Consider the following 26,300-nt stretch of genomic DNA (forward strand, 5'->3'; position numbering starts at 1 on the left):
CTGCGTTACATATAATCAATGCAGTGCCTGTTAATTTATCATTGAATCACAGCCTACTTTGCCAAATGGGTGATTTAACAAGCGCATTTGCGAAAAAAGCACTGTCATTGCACCAATGTACCTAACCATAAACATCAACGCCGTTCTTAAAATCAATACACAAGTATATATTTTTAAACCTGCATATTTAGTTAATATTGCCTGCTAACATAAATTTTTTTAAACTAGGGAAATTGTGTCACTTCTCTTGCGTTCTGTGCAACAGAGTCAGGGTATATGCAGCGGAACGGTTCCGTATTTCACTGAAAGAATAAACACTTTGTTTTCGAAATGATAGTTTCCGGATTTGACCATATTAATGACCTAAGGCTTGTATTTCTGTGTGTTATTATAAGTCTATGATTTGATCGAGCAGTCTGGCTGAGCAGTGGTAGGCAGCAGCAGGCTGGTAAGCATTCATTCAAACAGCACTTTACTGCGTTTGCCAGCAGCTCTTCGCAATGCTTCAACTCCCGAGATTAGGCTGGCAATACTAAAGTACCTATTAGAACATCCAATAGTCAAAGGTATATGAAATACAAATGGGATAGAGAGAAATAGTCCAATAATAACTACATCCTAAAACTTCTTACCTGGAAATATTGAAGACTCATGTTAAAAGGAACCATCAGCTTTCATATTTTCTAATGTTCTGAGCAAGGAACTTAAAAGTTAGCTTTTTTACATGGCACATATTGCACTTTTACTTTCTTCTCCAACACTTTGTTTTTGCATTATTTAAACCAAATTGAACATGTTTCATTATTTATCTGAGACAATTGATTTTATTGATGTATTATATTAAGTTAAAATAAAAGTTGTCATTGTTCATTCAGTATTGTTGTAATTGTCATTATTACAAATATATATATATATATATATATATATATATATATATATATATATATATATATATATATATTATATATATATATATATTATATATATATATATATATATATATATAATATTATATATATATATAATATATATATATATATATATAAAATCGGCCAATTAATCGGTATCAGGATTTTTTTGGGTCCTCCAATAATCGGTATCAGCGTTGAAAAATCACGGTTGACCTCTACTACCAATGATGCTGTTTTCAACATACTACCAATTTTGCTGTTTTTCCTTAGCTTGTTTACACTTTATTGCTTTGGGTGCAGGAGTGGTTGTGAATGTGGGCAGGCCTTTGGACATGCATGTGTGCTTGCAGGTGTATATATTTTTATTTATTTATTTTACTAGATACGTTGACTGAGAATGCATTCTCATTTACAGCAACAACCTGGAGAATAGTTACAAGGGAGAGGAGGGGTGATGAATGAGCCAATTGGAAGCTGGGTATGATTAGGTGGCCAGATTGGGAATTTAGTCAGGACACCAGGGTTAACACCCCTACTCTTATAAGTGCCATGGGATCTTTAGTGACCACAGAGAGTCAGGACACCTGTTTAATGTCCCATCCGAAAGACGGCACCCTACACAGGGCAATGTAAATGATGATATTTGTTCAGCAAAACTACGTATTCGGATGAACGTATTCTGACATGATATTCCTCCTCTGCCCAGATACTGGTTCACTGAGGATGATTATCACTTATTATCAATCCTTATAATCATTTTTATTATTATTACTATTAATGACTTTTTTCCTACTATTGTCCTGTTTTTACATTACATAGCAACAGTTGGTAATCATACCTCTGGTTCACTATAGTGCCTCTGCAACTACTGTTATCAATTGTGCAAAATGACGTACTGTATGGTGAAGCTAGTAAGATGATTTTGATGTCTGCAAATGATTACTTATTCACAGGTGTTGTGTCGCTAGCCCGGATGGCCAGCGCTTCAACAGGTGATATACAGCAGTCTATTTTATTGTCATATTGTTTTATTATACATTATTAATTTAAATCCCAATAGATTGAAAACTTTTTCATGTTATATTATTAAGGATATTATAGGTTGTCATTGGGAAATAGGAAGTTGACATATCTACAATATGTTTGTAACGTACACAGCGGGAGTCAGAAAGCAGGCGCGGAAGGTGAATTTAACAATGAACGGATGCAAAGGAACAAACTGACCGCTGACATGAAAAAACAACACCTCATGACTGATGACAACTGAGGGCTAAATAAAAGGGGAGTCGTCAGGGTACTGATGAAGTCCAGGTGTGCCTAAATGATGGCTTTCCTGGACCGGTGGTTAGTGAACCAGCGACGTGGAGCGGGAGTAGACGTGACAATGTTAAATGTGAACACTGTAAGATTATTAGCAAAGGTTCAACCAGGATTAAATGAACCATATGTCGTGTCACGTGTGATTTTTGTGATTTCATTTGACATTTCTGTGTTAAAATGTTTTTTTCTTTATCCCTGTAGTAAATGTCGAGGTGAAAGGAGTGGCCACCCAGTCATCACTGTATGGGGATGGCCAGGCTAACAATGCCATTGATGGCAACAGAGAATCAGACTATCACAAAATATCCTGCACACACACTGAACAGGAGACCAACCCTTGGTGGAGAGTGGACCTCCTGGATCTGTACAGAGTGACAGCTGTCAGCATCACCAACAGAGGAGATGTTGTTCCTGAGAGACTTTATGGTGCTGAGATCCGCATCAATAACTCACTGGAGAACAATGGGATCAACATCCCCAGGTGATACATAGACATCTGTACATTTTTATGTCCTGTCTTGAAGGAATTGGATACATTGGTATTCATCCGTGCTTCTGTAGCTATTCAGTGGCTATATGTGAAACGCACTGAGTGTACAAAACTTTATGAACACCTGAGTTTGGAAAACCCTACTCTAATGTCAAAGTGGAAGAAAAATTTGAAGTGAGAACCCTATAACCTTTGCACAGTTTTTCCTAGAACTGATGAACAGTTCCATCAGCCTTATTAGCCTTTAAAATGTTATTGTTTATGACAATACATTACATACAGTACCAGTCAAAGGTTTGGACACACCTACTCATTCCAGGCTTTATTTGGACTGTTTTCTACATTGTTGCATAATAGTGAAGACATCAAAACTATGAAATAGTCATAACTATTGAACAAATCCAAATATATTTTATGCCGTGATGACAGCTTTGCACACTAATAACTCAATAAGAATAACAATAACGAGGCTAGACCTCTACAAGTCTGGTTCATCCCTGGGAGCAATATCCAAACGCCTGAAGGTACCACGTTCATCTGTACAAACAATAGTATGCAAGTATAAACACCATGGGACCACGCAGCTGTCATACCGCTCAGGAAGGAGACGCGTTCTGTCTCCTAGAAATTAACGTACTTTGGTGTGAAATCCCAGAACAACAGCAAAGGACCTTGTGAAAATGATGGAGGAAACGGGTACAAAAGTATCTATATCCACAGGAAAACAAGTCCTATATCGACATAACCTGAAAGGCAGCTCAGCAAGGAAGAAGCCACTGCTCCAAAACCGCTATAAAAAAGCCAGACTATGGTTTGCGACCTGGCCAAGATAAAGCATGGCAGTGTGAACAGACAACAAGACAGAGTTACACATGGAGTAAACAATTAACAAGTCAATAACACAGTAGAAAAAATATATATACATTGTGTGCAAAAAGGCATGAGGAGGTAGGCGAATAATTACAATTTTGCAGATTAACACTGGAGTGATAAATGATTAGATGGTCATGTAAAGGTAGAGATACTGGTGTGCAAAAGAGCAGAAAAGTAAATAAATATAAACAGTATGGGGATGAGGTAGGTAAATTGGGTGGGCTGTTTACCGATAGACTATGTACAGCTGCAGCGATCGGTTAGCTGCTCAGATAGCAGATGTTTGAAATGAGTGAGGGAGATAAGTCTTCAAACTTCAGCGATTTTTGCAATTCGTTCCAGTCACAGGCAGCAGAGAACTGGACGGAAAGGCGGCCAAATGAGGTGTTGGCTTTAGGGATGATCAGTGAGATACACCTGCTGGAGCGCGTGCTGCTGGTGGGTGTTGCCATCGTGACCAGTGAACTGAGATAAGGCGGAGCTTTACCAAGCATGGACTTGTAGATGAGCTGGAGCCAGTGGGTCTGGCGACGAATATGTAGCGAGGGCAAGCCGACTAGAGCATACAGGTCGCAGTGTTGGGTGGTATAAGGTGCTTTAGTAACAAAACGGATGGCACTGTGATATAAACTGCATCAAGTTTGCTGAGTAGAGTATTGGAAGCTATTTTGTAGATGACATCGCCGAAGTCGAGGATCGGTAGGATAGTCAGTTTTACTAGGGTAAGTTTGGCGGCGTGAGTGAAGGAGGCTTTGTTGCAGAATAGACAGCCGACTCTAGATTTGATTTTAGATTGGAGATGGTTGATATGAGTCTGGAAGGAGGGTGGTGACGCTAGTCGGGCGTGCGGGTGCAGGCAGCGAATGGTTGAAAAGCATGCATTTGGTTTTACTAGTGTTTAAGAGCAGTTGGCGGCCACGGAAGGAGTGTTGTATGGCATTGAAGCTCGTTTGGAGGTTAGATAGCACAGTGTCCAAGGAAGGGCCAGAAGTATACAGAATGGTGTCGTGGATCAGGGAATCGCCCGTGGCAAGAGCAACATCATTGATATATACAGAGAAAAGAGTCGGCCCGAGAATTGAACCCTGTGGCACCCCCATAGAGACTGCCAGAGGACCGGACAACATGCCCTCCGATTTGACACACTGAACTCTGTCTGCAAGGTAATTGGTGAACCAGGCAAGGCAGTCATTAGAAAAACCGAGGCTACTGAGTCTGCCGATAAGAATATGGTGATTGACAAAAAAGCCTTGGCCAGGTCGATGAAGACGGCTGCACAGTACTGTCTTTTATCGATGGCGGTTATGATATCGTTTGGTACCTTGAGTGTGGCTGAGGTGCACCCGTGACCGGCTTGGAAACCAGATTGCACAGCGGAGAAGGTATGGTGGGATTCGAGATGGTCATTGGCCTGTTTGTTGACTTGGCTTTCTAAGACCTTAGATAGGCAGGGCAGGATGAATATAGGTCTGTAACAGTTTGGGTCCAGGGTGTCTCCCCTTTTGAAGAGGGGGATGACTGCGGCAGCTTTCCAATCCTTGGGGATCTCAGATGATATCAATGAGAGGTTGAACAGGCTGGTAATAGGGGTTGCGACAATGGTGGCGGATAGTTTCAGAAATAGAGGGTCCAGATTGTCAAGCCCAGCTGATTTGTACGGGTCCGGGTTTTGCAGCTCTTTCAGAACATCTGCTATCTGGATTTGGGTAAAGGAGAAGGGACAAAGACCGCACTTTTTGGTGAAATGTCCTCTGGTTTGATGAAACAAAAATAGAACTGTTTGGCCATAATGACCATCATTATGTTTGGAGGAAAAAGGGGGAGGGTTGCAAGCCCAAGAACACCATTCCAACCGTGAATCACTGGGGTGGCAGCATCATGTTGTGGGGGTGCTTTGCTGCAGGAGGGCCTGGTGCACTTCACAAAATAGATGGCATCATGAGGGAGGAAAGTGTGGATAATGTGGATATATTGAAGCAACATCTCAATACATCAGTATTAAAGTTAAAGCGACTTGGTAGCAAATGGGTCTTCCAAATGTTCAATGACCGCAAGCATACATTCAAAGTTGTGGCAAAATGGCTTACGGACAGCAAACTCAATCTATTGGAGTGGCCATCAAAGCCCTGACCTCAATCCTATAGGAAATGTGTGTTCAGAAATGAAAAAGTATGTGCGAGCAAGGAGGCCGACAAACCTGACTCAGTTACACCAGGTCTGTCTGGAGGAATGGGCCAAAATTCACCCAACTTATTTTGGGAAGCTTGTGGAAGGCTACCTGAAACGTTTGACCCAAGTTAAACAATTTAAAGGCAATGTTACCAAATACTAATTGAGTGTATGTTAACTTCAGACCCACTGGTAATGTGATGAAAGAAATTAAAGCTGAAATAAATAATTCTCTTGTAACGGCGTTCGTCTGTTGAAAGAGAAGCGGACCAAAATGCGGCATGGTGGTTACTCATGTTCTTTAATGAAATAATGAACGATACATGAAATAACTAAATCTGCAAAACAACAAACGGAACGTGAAAACCTATACAGCCTATCTTGTGACAACAAACACAGAGACAGGAACAATCACCCACAAAACACACAGTGAAACCTAGGCTACCTAAATATGGTTCCCAATCAGAGACAACGAGAATCACCTGACTCTGATTGAGAACCGCCTCAGGCAGCCAAGCCTATGCTAGACACCAGCCTCAGCCGCAATCCCAATGCCTACAAAACCCCAATACGAAACACAACAAAATAAACCCATGTCACACCCTGGCCTGACCAAATATATAACGAAAACACAAAATACTAAGACCAAGGCGTGACATCTCTCTACTATTATTCTGACATTTCACACACTTTAAATAAACTGGTGTTCCTAACTGACCTAAGACAGGGAATTTTCACTCAGATTAAATGTCAGAAATTGTGAAAAACAGAGTTTAAATGTATTTGGCTAAGGTGTATGTAAACTTCTGACTTCAACTGTATACTGTAAACATGGCGTCATGACATCATACCTGTTTTCTGTTTGTCTGTTGATAGTTTGTCTCATCAAGCCTACCAGCGTGTTTTTCTGTACTCCTGTTCTCTCTAGTCCATGTTTTCTAGTTCTTCTGGTTTTGACCATTCTGCCTGCCCTGAACCTGCCTGCCGTTCTGTACATTTCTGACACTGCTGTGGATTACTGACCTCTGCCTGCTCTTGACCTGTCGTTTGCCTGACTCCTGTTTTGTAAATAAACATCTGTGATTCGAACCCTTTGCAGGTGGGTCTCATCCTGAGTCGTGATACTTTTAATCCAGTATGACAATTAAATACTTTTCCACCACTGGTGGAAATGTATTGTTTCAGCTAGTGGTGCATTCAAAAGCTACCACTTTCCAATAACATTAGAAATGGAGAGAAACACATACAGGAAAAGAATGTAACTATTTTGAGATAGTATGGTAAAAAGTATCACTCACCTCAATAGTAGGATATCTCAGTTAGTCTTGTTTCAGTGAAGTGACTTCCTGTCCAATGTCTGCCTGAATGTGACTCTTCAGTCTCTTCATCACAATACTATATGGATGTAGTCTGTTAAAATCTCTCACGTCAGTTTGTTGCGTTAGCAACAAGTTAATCATGTTTAGTCATGTCAACATTAGACTTTCCGTAAAGGCTTGGAACACAACAGATGCAGTTCAATATTCAAAGTACAAGACAATAATGTTGTCCATAAAACTATCTGGCGCCATATTGTAATCTTTAAGAAATGATATAACATTTTTATTTTTTTGTAACACTATATTTGGTAAGTTCGCCCCTACATATGGTTTATCAACTAACTATCAAGAAATTTTTCAACTGGGTATCCACTAACCTTAACCCTAGCCCTAACCTACCATAACCTATCCGTGTCCCCCCCCAAACATAACTCTAACATTAACCTTAACCTTAAACCCGAAACCTGTTCCTAACACTAACAAGTTGCTGCACATCAACAGAGTTGCAATTGTTAGTTGATTGATATAGCATTTTACACCCTAACTAGTTAAGTGTCATATTTCATGTCATTACATGATATTTTAATTATTACATTTTCAGACAAAAGTAATGTTTAAGTCCTTAAAACACAGCAATGAATAAACTGATTGTACACTCTCCAACAGAATCAGTCAATGGGGTGAAGTTTCCCCTAGCTGCTGATCTTTGGTCAGTTTTTCATATGTCCCACTATTGGTTATGGTTATGATTGGGGGAGGAGAAGCTGATGCAAGATCTATTCATACTGCAGGTGGAAACTTCACCCTGGAACCAGTGAGAATAGTGTGAGCTACAAAGCGCTGCACTATGGCCTTCTGATGCTATAGAAAATCCACACTGCTTCAGGACCTGAGTGGGCAGAGAGAGACAAGAGAGGCAACTTGGTTTCTAAACCATATAGGGGAGGAAATTTGGCATAGAGAGTACGGTGAAAGTCCTGAAAAAGTCCTGAAAAAAAAAACACTCCAAAGGCTAGAAAATAAGAAAAAGTTGCAGAATGAAATTAAAAATATGAGGAAAAATATACTTGGGGGAGGAAATTTGCAATATAATTCAAGAGTAGAGTTACTTTGCTTCTGGATTCTGATCATAAATCATAATGAGGAAACATTTCATTCGTGCTTTCTTGTTGTGGGTTTTCCAAATGTGTTGCATGATTTGTCACTGCCGTGTCAACAGAGACTTGAGGACAAAGGGGATCTATGTATCAGTGTACTTTCATTTGTTTGTTTACTTGGTTCTTCCATAAGTTTGAAATGTTAAACCAACCAGACTTGATTCAGAGTCAGACTGGAAATCAAAAGTAAATAAAAATATATGTGGAAAGAATGTAGCCTTTAATGCTTCATAGTTCATGACCTACATTAAGATCCGTATATGATCCCTTACTGTAAGCCCCAATTTTTTACTTAAATGTATTTTAACAGGTAAATTAAATGTTTGTTAGACAAACAACAATCTACTGTAGAGTAAAACGTTTAACATTAACATTTATTTTCTTGTCACAGCTATGGGTACACTCAAAAATACGTCAAAATAGTGTGTGTGTGTGTGTATACAGTTTTATTTTGGGCATTAGGTCACAAGGAAGTGGAGTTCTCGGTAAGTAGAGGAAGACAGGTTTTTATTTTTGTTACCATGATGTGGGACCTGATATATATGGTGTCTGTGTGCCAAGCTCTGATTCACACTCGGTTGTACATCACGTCCTTGAAACAGTTCAATTCAACACTCGTCTAGCTGAAGTTATATCAACTTGGTAAGCCATATTTTAATGAACTACTACTTTGAACTATTTTTTTAGTTATAAAATGTCTTTAATCTCATTAGAAATATTATAATTTATAGATGTGTCTTTGTAAATTGATTAATTGGGTCACATGTCAAATATCATGTCACATGAGATATCCTATGTTTTCTCTCCTGAAACTCTTACTCTGTCTCTCTCTCTTTTCCTCTCTCTCACACACACAACCACAATATAGATCTGCTATACAGGGAAATGATGGGTTTTCTCTGCCTTCTCCTCTCTCTGACTGCTTTACAAGTGGAGGGTTTCAGTGGGGGAGGATCTTCCATTGCTTCTCAGTGTGGCTCAATGCTGCCTGGTAATAGTTTTCATGGCAGCACAGGGCAGAGCTCTTCCTCACCATACACTGTCACTGTCAACCAGACCACCTACCAGCCAGGAGACACCATCCAAGGTGAGTCACCGAGATGGTGGAAACACACTATTGGGCTTACCCAATACATACCGTATTGGCTCAGACGAAGGAATGGAGTGGGAACAGTAATCTGTCTGGACATTTCTAATACAAAACCCATTTTATTCCTTGAGGCCCTTGCAAATAATGTTAATTTTGCGAGAAAATAAACATTATTCTTCCCTGCTCGCATAGCATATTCCATCACAGTTACCGTGACATTACACGATTGCTAATTGGCAGGGAATCATAACTTGTCTAAGGAGATGTCATCCAACATTTCAGCACTCAATATCTCAATTCTTTAGCCATCTGTCATGACGTTGGCCTGTGGGTAAGGTTCATGACCCCGCCATAAATATCTTTCTCCCCTCTCTCTCTGACTCTACTGAAGGACTCTTGAATAGCCTTTGTTAAACATAGAGAGTCTGGGAACTTCAAACAAGTGGGGGAAAAGGAACCATATTTCGGTAATAGAACCAGTTGAAAATGTGTGTTGGTACTTAATGAATATGATGTCAGTTTGGATGTCATCTGAGACATTATGACTGATGACAGGACGACATAAACTGTATCTGGGAAAGTCTACACATTCTAGTCAGATTCACATGGAATTGTTGTGCAATTTAAATGTTTGAATATGAAACCATTTGTGAAAAGACTAAATGTAATTTTAGCTTCCAACTTTCAGATGAGAATGAAATAAGGTGATGATTAATATTGACTTCTGTTGATGTAAAATATGACTAGGTCTTTAAGAGTTTATTCTGAAGATAACAGCTCAATAAACACTCTTTTGTGGTGCCCCGACTTTGTAGTTAATTACATTTACATGATTAGCTCAATCAGGTCATATTAATTACAGAGAAAGGTTTTTATAGAATAGCATGTCATATCACTTAGGTGACACATCTCTCTCCCTTTCTCTACATTTCTCTCCCTCCCTTTCTCCCCCCTCTCTTTCTCAGTGACTCTGTCAGGAACCTTCACCTATAAAGGGTTTCTTCTGGAGGCCCATGAGGAAGGACAGAACAAGGCTGTGGGAACATTCTCTCTCGGCAGTGGAACTGGGATCATTCTTGTGCCTTGCAATGGGATCGCAGTGAGTTACTGTTAGGGTTGTAAAATTCCTAAAACTTCCCCAGTTGGAGGATTCCCACCCTGCTCCTACCCTCCTGAATCATGAGATTCTCCAACTGAGATTTCTGGAAAACCTGGGACATTTTGGGAGAGTTTCTGGAATTTTGTAACCCTAGTTACAATACAGCACAGGACATTCTGTCCATATTCTTCACTGTTACCAATTTACCCACTGATTTATTGGACTATATTGACTCATCAATACGTCAAATGAAACTGACTTGAGCCTAATAATAGGAGAGTTTTACTGGCCAGAATATACAGTGAGGAAATACTCCTGGCCCGGATTATAATGAATAAAGTTGATGAAATGACAGAGTTAGTGTTGCAAAAATTCCGGTATCTTCCCAAAATTCCAAGGTTTACAGAAATCCTCGTTGGTGTATTCCAGATTTCTTAATTAAAACCTGGTTATTTTGGGCAAGTTACAGCAATTTTTCAACCCTAAACAAGAGTTTGTTTCCTTTACATACTATAGCTAGAACCACCAATAAGCATTGATCAGTGCCTTACCTGCCATCAATGTACCAAGATCATTATCCTCTATTGATTGACTTACCTGTTGTTTTATTGTTAGGCCTCTGGGGTGAGTCAAAGCATCAATCTACCTAGATCATCAGTAACAGTCACCTGGACAGCACCATCCACATCCTCATTGGGCAACATCATAGTCAAGTGAGTCTCTACTAGAGTTGAACATTTACAGTATTCCCAGGTTCTCCAGAAATCCTGGTTGGAAGTTACTGGAATTTGGCAACCATAGTGTCTGCTAAAGCCATCACAAACACGACACAGTTCTTTTTTACATGATTTTTCTGTAGGACATAACTGAAATAAAAAATGTCACCATGTCATCAAATCAAATCAAAATTACACATGGTTAGCAGATGTTAATGCGAGTGTAGCGAAATGCTTGTGCTTCTAGTTCCAACCGTGCAGTAATATCTAACAAGTAATCTACCAATTTTACAACAACTACATTATACACACAGGTGTAAAGGAATGAATAAGAATATGAACATATAAATATATGGCTGTGCGGCATAGGCATGATGCAGTAGATGGTATAGAGTATAGTAAATACATATGAGATGGGTAATGTAGGGTATGTAAACATGATGCAGTAGATGGTATAGAGTATAGTAAATACATATGAGATGGGTAATGTAGGGTATGTAAACATGATGCAGTAGATGGTATAGAGTATAGTAAATACATATGAGATGGGTAATGTAGGGTATGTAAACATGACGCAGTAGATGGTATAGAGTATAGTAAATACATATGAGATGGGTAATGTAGGGTATGTAAACATGATGCAGTAGATGGTATAGAGTATAGTAAATACATATGAGATGGGTAATGTAGGGTATGTAAACATGATGCAGTAGATGGTATAGAGTATAGTAAATACATATGAGATGGGTAATGTAGGGTATGTAAACATGACGCAGTAGATGGTATAGAGTATAGTAAATACATATGAGATGGGTAATGTAGGGTATGTAAACATGATGCAGTAGATGGTATAGAGTATAGTAAATACATATGAGATGGGTAATGTAGGGTATGTAAACATGACGCAGTAGATGGTATAGAGTATAGTAAATACATATGAGATGGGTAATGTAGGGTATGTAAACATGATGCAGTAGATGGTATAGAGTATAGTAAATACATATGAGATGGGTAATGTAGGGTATGTAAACATGATGCAGTAGATGGTATAGAGTATAGTAAATACATATGAGATGGGTAATGTAGGGTATGTAAACATGATGCAGTAGATGGTATAGAGTATAGTAAATACATATGAGATGGGTAATGTAGGGTATGTAAACATGATGCAGTAGATGGTATAGAGTATAGTAAATACATATGAGATGGGTAATGTAGGGTATGTAAACATGATGCAGTAGATGGTATAGAGTATAGTAAATACATATGAGATGGGTAATGTAGGGTATGTAAACATGACGCAGTAGATGGTATAGAGTATAGTAAATACATATGAGATGGGTAATGTAGGGTATGTAAACATGACGCAGTAGATGGTATAGAGTATAGTAAATACATATGAGATGGGTAATGTAGGGTATGTAAACATGACGCAGTAGATGGTATAGAGTATAGTAAATACATATGAGATGGGTAATGTAGGGTATGTAAACATGATGCAGTAGATGGTATAGAGTATAGTAAATACATATGAGATGGGTAATGTAGGGTATGTAAACATGATGCAGTAGATGGTATAGAGTATAGTAAATACATATGAGATGGGTAATGTAGGGTATGTAAACATGATGCAGTAGATGGTATAGAGTATAGTAAATACATATGAGATGGGTAATGTAGGGTATGTAAACATGATGCAGTAGATGGTATAGAGTATAGTAAATACATATGAGATGGGTAATGTAGGGTATGTAAACATGATGCAGTAGATGGTATAGAGTATAGTAAATACATATGAGATGGGTAATGTAGGGTATGTAAACATGATGCAGTAGATGGTATAGAGTATAGTAAATACATATGAGATGGGTAATGTAGGGTATGTAAACATGATGCAGTAGATGGTATAGAGTATAGTAAATACATATGAGATGGGTAATGTAGGGTATGTAAACATGATGCAGTAGATGGTATAGAGTATAGTAAATACATATGAGATGGGTAATGTAGGGTATGTAAACATGATGCAGTAGATGGTATAGAGTATAGTAAATACATATGAGATGGGTAATGTAGGGTATGTAAACATGATGCAGTAGATGGTATAGAGTATAGTAAATACATATGAGATGGGTAATGTAGGGTATGTAAACATGACGCAGTAGATGGTATAGAGTATAGTAAATACATATGAGATGGGTAATGTAGGGTATGTAAACATGATGCAGTAGATGGTATAGAGTATAGTAAATACATATGAGATGGGTAATGTAGGGTATGTAAACATGATGCAGTAGATGGTATAGAGTATAGTAAATACATATGAGATGGGTAATGTAGGGTATGTAAACATGATGCAGTAGATGGTATAGAGTATAGTAAATACATATGAGATGGGTAATGTAGGGTATGTAAACATGATGCAGTAGATGGTATAGAGTATAGTAAATACATATGAGATGGGTAATGTAGGGTATGTAAACATGATGCAGTAGATGGTATAGAGTATAGTAAATACATATGAGATGGGTAATGTAGGGTATGTAAACATGATGCAGTAGATGGTATAGAGTATAGTAAATACATATGAGATGGGTAATGTAGGGTATGTAAACATGATGCAGTAGATGGTATAGAGTATAGTAAATACATATGAGATGGGTAATGTAGGGTATGTAAACATGATGCAGTAGATGGTATAGAGTATAGTAAATACATATGAGATGGGTAATGTAGGGTATGTAAACATGATGCAGTAGATGGTATAGAGTATAGTAAATACATATGAGATGGGTAATGTAGGGTATGTAAACATGATGCAGTAGATGGTATAGAGTATAGTAAATACATATGAGATGGGTAATGTAGGGTATGTAAACATGACGCAGTAGATGGTATAGAGTATAGTAAATACATATGAGATGGGTAATGTAGGGTATGTAAACATGATGCAGTAGATGGTATAGAGTATAGTAAATACATATGAGATGGGTAATGTAGGGTATGTAAACATGATGCAGTAGATGGTATAGAGTATAGTAAATACATATGAGATGGGTAATGTAGGGTATGTAAACATGATGCAGTAGATGGTATAGAGTATAGTAAATACATATGAGATGGGTAATGTAGGGTATGTAAACATGATGCAGTAGATGGTATAGAGTATAGTAAATACATATGAGATGGGTAATGTAGGGTATGTAAACATGATGCAGTAGATGGTATAGAGTATAGTAAATACATATGAGATGGGTAATGTAGGGTATGTAAACATGATGCAGTAGATGGTATAGAGTATAGTAAATACATATGAGATGGGTAATGTAGGGTATGTAAACATGATGCAGTAGATGGTATAGAGTATAGTAAATACATATGAGATGGGTAATGTAGGGTATGTAAACATGATGCAGTAGATGGTATAGAGTATAGTAAATACATATGAGATGGGTAATGTAGGGTATGTAAACATGATGCAGTAGATGGTATAGAGTATAGTAAATACATATGAGATGGGTAATGTAGGGTATGTAAACATGATGCAGTAGATGGTATAGAGTATAGTAAATACATATGAGATGGGTAATGTAGGGTATGTAAACATGACGCAGTAGATGGTATAGAGTATAGTAAATACATATGAGATGGGTAATGTAGGGTATGTAAACATGACGCAGTAGATGGTATAGAGTATAGTAAATACATATGAGATGGGTAATGTAGGGTATGTAAACATGACGCAGTAGATGGTATAGAGTATAGTAAATACATATGAGATGGGTAATGTAGGGTATGTAAACATGATACAGTAGATGGTATAAACATGATGCAGAGATATAGTAAATACATATGAGATGGGTAATGTAGGGTATGTAAACATGATGCAGTAGATGGTATAGAGTATAGTAAATACATATGAGATGGGTAATGTAGGGTATGTAAACATGATGCAGTAGATGGTATAGAGTATAGTAAATACATATGAGATGGGTAATGTAGGGTATGTAAACATGATGCAGTAGATGGTATAGAGTATAGTAAATACATATGAGATGGGTAATGTAGGGTATGTAAACATGATGCAGTAGATGGTATAGAGTATAGTAAATACATATGAGATGGGTAATGTAGGGTATGTAAACATGATGCAGTAGATGGTATAGAGTATAGTAAATACATATGAGATGGGTAATGTAGGGTATGTAAACATGACGCAGTAGATGGTATAGAGTATAGTAAATACATATGAGATGGGTAATGTAGGGTATGTAAACATGATGCAGTAGATGGTATAGAGTATAGTAAATACATATGAGATGGGTAATGTAGGGTATGTAAACATGATGCAGTAGATGGTATAGAGTATAGTAAATACATATGAGATGGGTAATGTAGGGTATGTAAACATGATGCAGTAGATGGTATAGAGTATAGTAAATACATATGAGATGGGTAATGTAGGGTATGTAAACATGATGCAGTAGATGGTATAGAGTATAGTAAATACATATGAGATGGGTAATGTAGGGTATGTAAACATGATGCAGTAGATGGTATAGAGTATAGTAAATACATATGAGATGGGTAATGTAGGGTATGTAAACATGATGCAGTAGATGGTATAGAGTATAGTAAATACATATGAGATGGGTAATGTAGGGTATGTAAACATGATGCAGTAGATGGTATAGAGTATAGTAAATACATATGAGATGGGTAATGTAGGGTATGTAAACATGATGCAGTAGATGGTATAGAGTATAGTAAATACATATGAGATGGGTAATGTAGGGTATGTAAACATGATGCAGTAGATGGTATAGAGTATAGTAAATACATATGAGATGGGTAATGTAGGGTATGTAAACATGATGCAGTAGATGGTATAGAGTATAGTAAATACATATGAGATGGGTAATGTAGGGTATGTAAACATGACGCAGTAGATGGTATAGAGTATAGTAAATACATATGAGATGGGTAATGTAGGGTATGTAAACATGATGCAGTAGATGGTATAGAGTATAGTAAATACATATGAGATGGGTAATGTAGGGTATGTAAACATGATGCAGTAGATGGTATAGAGTATAGTAAATACATATGAGATGGGTAATGTAGGGTATGTAAACATGACGCAGTAGATGGTATAGAGTATAGTAAATACATATGAGATGGGTAATGTAGGGTATGTAAACATGATGCAGTAGATGGTATAGAGTATAGTAAATACATATGAGATGGGTAATGTAGGGTATGTAAACATGATGCAGTAGATGGTATAGAGTATAGTAAATACATATGAGATGGGTAATGTAGGGTATGTAAACATGATGCAGTAGATGGTATAGAGTATAGTAAATACATATGAGATGGGTAATGTAGGGTATGTAAACATGACGCAGTAGATGGTATAGAGTATAGTAAATACATATGAGATGGGTAATGTAGGGTATGTAAACATGATGCAGTAGATGGTATAGAGTATAGTAAATACATATGAGATGGGTAATGTAGGGTATGTAAACATGATGCAGTAGATGGTATAGAGTATAGTAAATACATATGAGATGGGTAATGTAGGGTATGTAAACATGATGCAGTAGATGGTATAGAGTATAGTAAATACATATGAGATGGGTAATGTAGGGTATGTAAACATGATGCAGTAGATGGTATAGAGTATAGTAAATACATATGAGATGGGTAATGTAGGGTATGTAAACATGATGCAGTAGATGGTATAGAGTATAGTAAATACATATGAGATGGGTAATGTAGGGTATGTAAACATGATGCAGTAGATGGTATAGAGTATAGTAAATACATATGAGATGGGTAATGTAGGGTATGTAAACATGATGCAGTAGATGGTATAGAGTATAGTAAATACATATGAGATGGGTAATGTAGGGTATGTAAACATGATGCAGTAGATGGTATAGAGTATAGTAAATACATATGAGATGGGTAATGTAGGGTATGTAAACATGATGCAGTAGATGGTATAGAGTATAGTAAATACATATGAGATGGGTAATGTAGGGTATGTAAACATGATGCAGTAGATGGTATAGAGTATAGTAAATACATATGAGATGGGTAATGTAGGGTATGTAAACATGACGCAGTAGATGGTATAGAGTATAGTAAATACATATGAGATGGGTAATGTAGGGTATGTAAACATGATGCAGTAGATGGTATAGAGTATAGTAAATACATATGAGATGGGTAATGTAGGGTATGTAAACATGATGCAGTAGATGGTATAGAGTATAGTAAATACATATGAGATGGGTAATGTAGGGTATGTAAACATGATGCAGTAGATGGTATAGAGTATAGTAAATACATATGAGATGGGTAATGTAGGGTATGTAAACATGATGCAGTAGATGGTATAGAGTATAGTAAATACATATGAGATGGGTAATGTAGGGTATGTAAACATGATGCAGTAGATGGTATAGAGTATAGTAAATACATATGAGATGGGTAATGTAGGGTATGTAAACATGATGCAGTAGATGGTATAGAGTATAGTAAATACATATGAGATGGGTAATGTAGGGTATGTAAACATGATGCAGTAGATGGTATAGAGTATAGTAAATACATATGAGATGGGTAATGTAGGGTATGTAAACATGATGCAGTAGATGGTATAGAGTATAGTAAATACATATGAGATGGGTAATGTAGGGTATGTAAACATGACGCAGTAGATGGTATAGAGTATAGTAAATACATATGAGATGGGTAATGTAGGGTATGTAAACATGATGCAGTAGATGGTATAGAGTATAGTAAATACATATGAGATGGGTAATGTAGGGTATGTAAACATGATGCAGTAGATGGTATAGAGTATAGTAAATACATATGAGATGGGTAATGTAGGGTATGTAAACATGATGCAGTAGATGGTATAGAGTATAGTAAATACATATGAGATGGGTAATGTAGGGTATGTAAACATGATGCAGTAGATGGTATAGAGTATAGTAAATACATATGAGATGGGTAATGTAGGGTATGTAAACATGATGCAGTAGATGGTATAGAGTATAGTAAATACATATGAGATGGGTAATGTAGGGTATGTAAACATGATGCAGTAGATGGTATAGAGTATAGTAAATACATATGAGATGGGTAATGTAGGGTATGTAAACATGATGCAGTAGATGGTATAGAGTATAGTAAATACATATGAGATGGGTAATGTAGGGTATGTAAACATGATGCAGTAGATGGTATAGAGTATAGTAAATACATATGAGATGGGTAATGTAGGGTATGTAAACATGATGCAGTAGATGGTATAGAGTATAGTAAATACATATGAGATGGGTAATGTAGGGTATGTAAACATGACAGTAGCAGTAGATGGTATAGAGTATAGTAAATACATATGAGATGGGTAATGTAGGGTATGTAAACATGATGCAGTAGATGGTATAGAGTATAGTAAATACATATGAGATGGGTAATGTAGGGTATGTAAACATGATGCAGTAGATGGTATAGAGTATAGTAAATACATATGAGATGGGTAATGTAGGGTATGTAAACATGATGCAGTAGATGGTATAGAGTATAGTAAATACATATGAGATGGGTAATGTAGGGTATGTAAACATGATGCAGTAGATGGTATAGAGTATAGTAAATACATATGAGATGGGTAATGTAGGGTATGTAAACATGATGCAGTAGATGGTATAGAGTATAGTAAATACATATGAGATGGGTAATGTAGGGTATGTAAACATGATGCAGTAGATGGTATAGAGTATAGTAAATACATATGAGATGGGTAATGTAGGGTATGTAAACATGATGCAGTAGATGGTATAGAGTATAGTAAATACATATGAGATGGGTAATGTAGGGTATGTAAACATGACGCAGTAGATGGTATAGAGTATAGTAAATACATATGAGATGGGTAATGTAGGGTATGTAAACATGATGCAGTAGATGGTATAGAGTATAGTAAATACATATGAGATGGGTAATGTAGGGTATGTAAACATGATGCAGTAGATGGTATAGAGTATAGTAAATACATATGAGATGGGTAATGTAGGGTATGTAAACATGATGCAGTAGATGGTATAGAGTATAGTAAATACATATGAGATGGGTAATGTAGGGTATGTAAACATGATGCAGTAGATGGTATAGAGTATAGTAAATACATATGAGATGGGTAATGTAGGGTATGTAAACATGATGCAGTAGATGGTATAGAGTATAGTAAATACATATGAGATGGGTAATGTAGGGTATGTAAACATGATGCAGTAGATGGTATAGAGTATAGTAAATACATATGAGATGGGTAATGTAGGGTATGTAAACATGATGCAGTAGATGGTATAGAGTATAGTAAATACATATGAGATGGGTAATGTAGGGTATGTAAACATGATGCAGTAGATGGTATAGAGTATAGTAAATACATATGAGATGGGTAATGTAGGGTATGTAAACATGATGCAGTAGATGGTATAGAGTATAGTAAATACATATGAGATGGGTAATGTAGGGTATGTAAACATGACGCAGTAGATGGTATAGAGTATAGTAAATACATATGAGATGGGTAATGTAGGGTATGTAAACATGATGCAGTAGATGGTATAGAGTATAGTAAATACATATGAGATGGGTAATGTAGGGTATGTAAACATGATGCAGTAGATGGTATAGAGTATAGTAAATACATATGAGATGGGTAATGTAGGGTATGTAAACATGATGCAGTAGATGGTATAGAGTATAGTAAATACATATGAGATGGGTAATGTAGGGTATGTAAACATGACGCAGTAGATGGTATAGAGTATAGTAAATACATATGAGATGGGTAATGTAGGGTATGTAAACATGATGCAGTAGATGGTATAGAGTATAGTAAATACATATGAGATGGGTAATGTAGGGTATGTAAACATGATGCAGTAGATGGTATAGAGTATAGTAAATACATATGAGATGGGTAATGTAGGGTATGTAAACATGACGCAGTAGATGGTATAGAGTATAGTAAATACATATGAGATGGGTAATGTAGGGTATGTAAACATGATGCAGTAGATGGTATAGAGTATAGTAAATACATATGAGATGGGTAATGTAGGGTATGTAAACATGATGCAGTAGATGGTATAGAGTATAGTAAATACATATGAGATGGGTAATGTAGGGTATGTAAACATGATGCAGTAGATGGTATAGAGTATAGTAAATACATATGAGATGGGTAATGTAGGGTATGTAAACATGATGCAGTAGATGGTATAGAGTATAGTAAATACATATGAGATGGGTAATGTAGGGTATGTAAACATGATGCAGTAGATGGTATAGAGTATAGTAAATACATATGAGATGGGTAATGTAGGGTATGTAAACATGATGCAGTAGATGGTATAGAGTATAGTAAATACATATGAGATGGGTAATGTAGGGTATGTAAACATGATGCAGTAGATGGTATAGAGTATAGTAAATACATATGAGATGGGTAATGTAGGGTATGTAAACATGACGCAGTAGATGGTATAGAGTATAGTAAATACATATGAGATGGGTAATGTAGGGTATGTAAACATGATGCAGTAGATGGTATAGAGTATAGTAAATACATATGAGATGGGTAATGTAGGGTATGTAAACATGATGCAGTAGATGGTATAGAGTATAGTAAATACATATGAGATGGGTAATGTAGGGTATGTAAACATGATGCAGTAGATGGTATAGAGTATAGTAAATACATATGAGATGGGTAATGTAGGGTATGTAAACATGATGCAGTAGATGGTATAGAGTATAGTAAATACATATGAGATGGTAATGTAGGGTATGTAAACATGATGCAGTAGATGGTATAGAGTATAGTAAATACATATGAGATGGGTAATGTAGGGTATGTAAACATGATGCAGTAGATGGTATAGAGTATAGTAAATACATATGAGATGGGTAATGTAGGGTATGTAAACATGATGCAGTAGATGGTATAGAGTATAGTAAATACATATGAGATGGGTAATGTAGGGTATGTAAACATGATGCAGTAGATGGTATAGAGTATAGTAAATACATATGAGATGGGTAATGTAGGGTATGTAAACATGATGCAGTAGATGGTATAGAGTATAGTAAATACATATGAGATGGGTAATGTAGGGTATGTAAACATGATGCAGTAGATGGTATAGAGTATAGTAAATACATATGAGATGGGTAATGTAGGGTATGTAAACATGATGCAGTAGATGGTATAGAGTATAGTAAATACATATGAGATGGGTAATGTAGGGTATGTAAACATGATGCAGTAGATGGTATAGAGTATAGTAAATACATATGAGATGGGTAATGTAGGGTATGTAAACATGACGCAGTAGATGGTATAGAGTATAGTAAATACATATGAGATGGGTAATGTAGGGTATGTAAACATGACGCAGTAGATGGTATAGAGTATAGTAAATACATATGAGATGGGTAATGTAGGGTATGTAAACATGATGCAGTAGATGGTATAGAGTATAGTAAATACATATGAGATGGGTAATGTAGGGTATGTAAACATGATGCAGTAGATGGTATAGAGTATAGTAAATACATATGAGATGGGTAATGTAGGGTATGTAAACATGATGCAGTAGATGGTATAGAGTATAGTAAATACATATGAGATGGGTAATGTAGGGTATGTAAACATGATGCAGTAGATGGTATAGAGTATAGTAAATACATATGAGATGGGTAATGTAGGGTATGTAAACATGACGCAGTAGATGGTATAGAGTATAGTAAATACATATGAGATGGGTAATGTAGGGTATGTAAACATGACGCAGTAGATGGTATAGAGTATAGTAAATACATATGAGATGGGTAATGTAGGGTATGTAAACATGACGCAGTAGATGGTATAGAGTATAGTAAATACATATGAGATGGGTAATGTAGGGTATGTAAACATGACGCAGTAGATGGTATAGTATAGTAAATACATATGAGATGGGTAATGTAGGGTATGTAAACATGACGAGTAGATGGTATAGAGTATAGTAAATACATATGAGATGGGTAATGTAGGGTATGTAAACATGACGCAGTAGATGGTATAGAGTATAGTAAATACATATGAGATGGGTAATGTAGGGTATGTAAACATGATGCAGTAGATGGTATAGAGTATAGTAAATACATATGAGATGGGTAATGTAGGGTATGTAAACATGATGCAGTAGATGGTATAGAGTATAGTAAATACATATGAGATGGGTAATGTAGGGTATGTAAACATGATGCAGTAGATGGTATAGAGTATAGTAAATACATATGAGATGGGTAATGTAGGGTATGTAAACATGATGCAGTAGATGGTATAGAGTATAGTAAATACATATGAGATGGGTAATGTAGGGTATGTAAACATGATGCAGTAGATGGTATAGAGTATAGTAAATACATATGAGATGGGTAATGTAGGGTATGTAAACATGATGCAGTAGATGGTATAGAGTATAGTAAATACATATGAGATGGGTAATGTAGGGTATGTAAACATGATGCAGTAGATGGTATAGAGTATAGTAAATACATATGAGATGGGTAATGTAGGGTATGTAAACATGATGCAGTAGATGGTAAATACATATGAGATGGGTATAGGGCAAATACATATGAGATGGGTAAGTGTAGGATGGGTATGTAAACATGATGCAGTAGATGGTATAGAGTATAGTAAATACATATGAGATGGGTAATGTAGGGTATGTAAACATGATGCAGTAGATGGTATAGAGTATAGTAAATACATATGAGATGGGTAATGTAGGGTATGTAAACATGACGCAGTAGATGGTATAGAGTATAGTAAATACATATGAGATGGGTAATGTAGGGTATGTAAACATGATGCAGTAGATGGTATAGAGTATAGTAAATACATATGAGATGGGTAATGTAGGGTATGTAAACATGATGCAGTAGATGGTATAGAGTATAGTAAATACATATGAGATGGGTAATGTAGGGTATGTAAACATGATGCAGTAGATGGTATAGAGTATAGTAAATACATATGAGATGGGTAATGTAGGGTATGTAAACATGATGCAGTAGATGGTATAGAGTATAGTAAATACATATGAGATGGGTAATGTAGGGTATGTAAACATGACGCAGTAGATGGTATAGAGTATAGTAAATACATATGAGATGGGTAATGTAGGGTATGTAAACATGATGCAGTAGATGGTATAGAGTATAGTAAATACATATGAGATGGGTAATGTAGGGTATGTAAACATGACGCAGTAGATGGTATAGAGTATAGTAAATACATATGAGATGGGTAATGTAGGGTATGTAAACATGACGCAGTAGATGGTATAGAGTATAGTAAATACATATGAGATGGGTAATGTAGGGTATGTAAACATGATGCAGTAGATGGTATAGAGTATAGTAAATACATATGAGATGGGTAATGTAGGGTATGTAAACATGATGCAGTAGATGGTATAGAGTATAGTAAATACATATGAGATGGGTAATGTAGGGTATGTAAACATGATGCAGTAGATGGTATAGAGTATAGTAAATACATATGAGATGGGTAATGTAGGGTATGTAAACATGATGCAGTAGATGGTATAGAGTATAGTAAATACATATGAGATGGGTAATGTAGGGTATGTAAACATGATGCAGTAGATGGTATAGAGTATAGTAAATACATATGAGATGGGTAATGTAGGGTATGTAAACATGACGAGTAGATGGTATAGAGTATAGTAAATACATATGAGATGGGTAATGTAGGTATGTAAACATGATGCAGTAGATGGTATAGAGTATAGTAAATACATATGAGATGGGTAATGTAGGGTATGTAAACATGATGCAGTAGATGGTATAGAGTATAGTAAATACATATGAGATGGGTAATGTAGGGTATGTAAACATGATGCAGTAGATGGTATAGAGTATAGTAAATACATATGAGATGGGTAATGTAGGTATGTAAACATGATGCAGTAGATGGTATAGAGTATAGTAAATACATATGAGATGGGTAATGTAGGGTATGTAAACATGATGCAGTAGATGGTATAGAGTATAGTAAATACATATGAGATGGGTAATGTAGGGTATGTAAACATGATGCAGTAGATGGTATAGAGTATAGTAAATACATATGAGATGGGTAATGTAGGGTATGTAAACATGACGCAGTAGATGGTATAGAGTATAGTAAATACATATGAGATGGGTAATGTAGGGTATGTAAACATGATGCAGTAGATGGTATAGAGTATAGTAAATACATATGAGATGGGTAATGTAGGGTATGTAAACATGATGCAGTAGATGGTATAGAGTATAGTAAATACATATGAGATGGGTAATGTAGGGTATGTAAACATGATGCAGTAGATGGTATAGAGTATAGTAAATACATATGAGATGGGTAATGTAGGGTATGTAAACATGATGCAGTAGATGGTATAGAGTATAGTAAATACATATGAGATGGGTAATGTAGGGTATGTAAACATGATGCAGTAGATGGTATAGAGTATAGTAAATACATATGAGATGGGTAATGTAGGGTATGTAAACATGATGCAGTAGATGGTATAGAGTATAGTAAATACATATGAGATGGGTAATGTAGGGTATGTAAACATGATGCAGTAGATGGTATAGAGTATAGTAAATACATATGAGATGGGTAATGTAGGGTATGTAAACATGATGCAGTAGATGGTATAGAGTATAGTAAATACATATGAGATGGGTAATGTAGGTATGTAAACATGACGCAGTAGATGGTATAGAGTATAGTAAATACATATGAGATGGGTAATGTAGGGTATGTAAACATGATGCAGTAGATGGTATAGAGTATAGTAAATACATATGAGATGGGTAATGTAGGGTATGTAAACATGATGCAGTAGATGGTATAGAGTATAGTAAATACATATGAGATGGGTAATGTAGGGTATGTAAACATGATGCAGTAGATGGTATAGAGTATAGTAAATACATATGAGATGGGTAATGTAGGGTATGTAAACATGATGCAGTAGATGGTATAGAGTATAGTAAATACATATGAGATGGGTAATGTAGGGTATGTAAACATGATGCAGTAGATGGTATAGAGTATAGTAAATACATATGAGATGGGTAATGTAGGGTATGTAAACATGATGCAGTAGATGGTATAGAGTATAGTAAATACATATGAGATGGGTAATGTAGGGTATGTAAACATGATGCAGTAGATGGTATAGAGTATAGTAAATACATATGAGATGGGTAATGTAGGGTATGTAAACATGATGCAGTAGATGGTATAGAGTATAGTAAATACATATGAGATGGGTAATGTAGGGTATGTAAACATGATGCAGTAGATGGTATAGAGTATAGTAAATACATATGAGATGGGTAATGTAGGGTATGTAAACATGATGCAGTAGATGGTATAGAGTATAGTAAATACATATGAGATGGGTAATGTAGGGTATGTAAACATGATGCAGTAGATGGTATAGAGGTATAGTAAATACATATGAGATGGGTAATGTAGGGTATGTAAACATGATGCAGTAGATGGTATAGAGTATAGTAAATACATATGAGATGGGTAATGTAGGGTATAAACATGATGCAGTAGATGGTATAGAGTATAGTAAATACATATGAGATGGGTAATGTAGGGTATAACATGATGCAGTAGATGGTATAGAGTATAGTAAATACATATGAGATGGGTAATGTAGGGTATGTAAACATGATGCAGTAGATGGCATAGAGTATAGTAAATACATATGAGATGGGTAATGTAGGGTATAAACATGATGCAGTAGATGGTATAGAGTATAGTAAATACATATGAGATGGGTAATGTAGGGTATGTAAACATGATGCAGTAGATGGCATAGAGTATAGTAAATACATATGAGATGGGTAATGTAGGGTATGTAAACATGATGCAGTAGATGGTATAGAGTATAGTAAATACATATGAGATGGGTAATGTAGGGTATGTAAACATGATGCAGTAGATGGTATAGAGTATAGTAAATACATATGAGATGG

The 26,300-nt window shown here is 36.2% G+C and overlaps 2 protein-coding genes across 2 annotated transcripts in view; one reads left to right on the forward strand and one right to left on the reverse strand.

Annotated features, from left to right (window-relative positions):
• LOC127915517 (uncharacterized) overlaps positions 1–3,035 on the reverse strand; it is a 208,139-nt gene extending 205,104 nt beyond the window's left edge. Inside the window, exons 1-2 of the mRNA XM_052495687.1 lie at positions 3,032–3,035; positions 2,585–2,679 (exon numbers count right to left, since the gene is read on the reverse strand). Coding sequence (XP_052351647.1) covers positions 2,585–2,679; positions 3,032–3,035 — 99 coding nt within the window. The remainder of the gene's footprint in view (positions 1–2,584; positions 2,680–3,031) is intronic.
• A 5,759-nt stretch (positions 3,036–8,794) lies between these two features.
• Positions 8,795–26,300, forward strand: part of LOC118369190 (mucin-2-like) — a 60,081-nt gene continuing 42,575 nt past the window's right edge. The window contains exons 1-4 of the mRNA XM_052495688.1: positions 8,795–8,881; positions 9,108–9,326; positions 10,295–10,428; positions 11,044–11,141. Coding sequence (XP_052351648.1) covers positions 9,125–9,326; positions 10,295–10,428; positions 11,044–11,141 — 434 coding nt within the window. The 5' untranslated portion in view covers positions 8,795–8,881; positions 9,108–9,124. The remainder of the gene's footprint in view (positions 8,882–9,107; positions 9,327–10,294; positions 10,429–11,043; positions 11,142–26,300) is intronic.

This window comes from Oncorhynchus keta, chromosome 35, assembly GCF_023373465.1.
Source record: "Oncorhynchus keta strain PuntledgeMale-10-30-2019 chromosome 35, Oket_V2, whole genome shotgun sequence".
In the NCBI taxonomy this organism is placed as follows: Eukaryota; Metazoa; Chordata; class Actinopteri; order Salmoniformes; family Salmonidae; genus Oncorhynchus; species Oncorhynchus keta.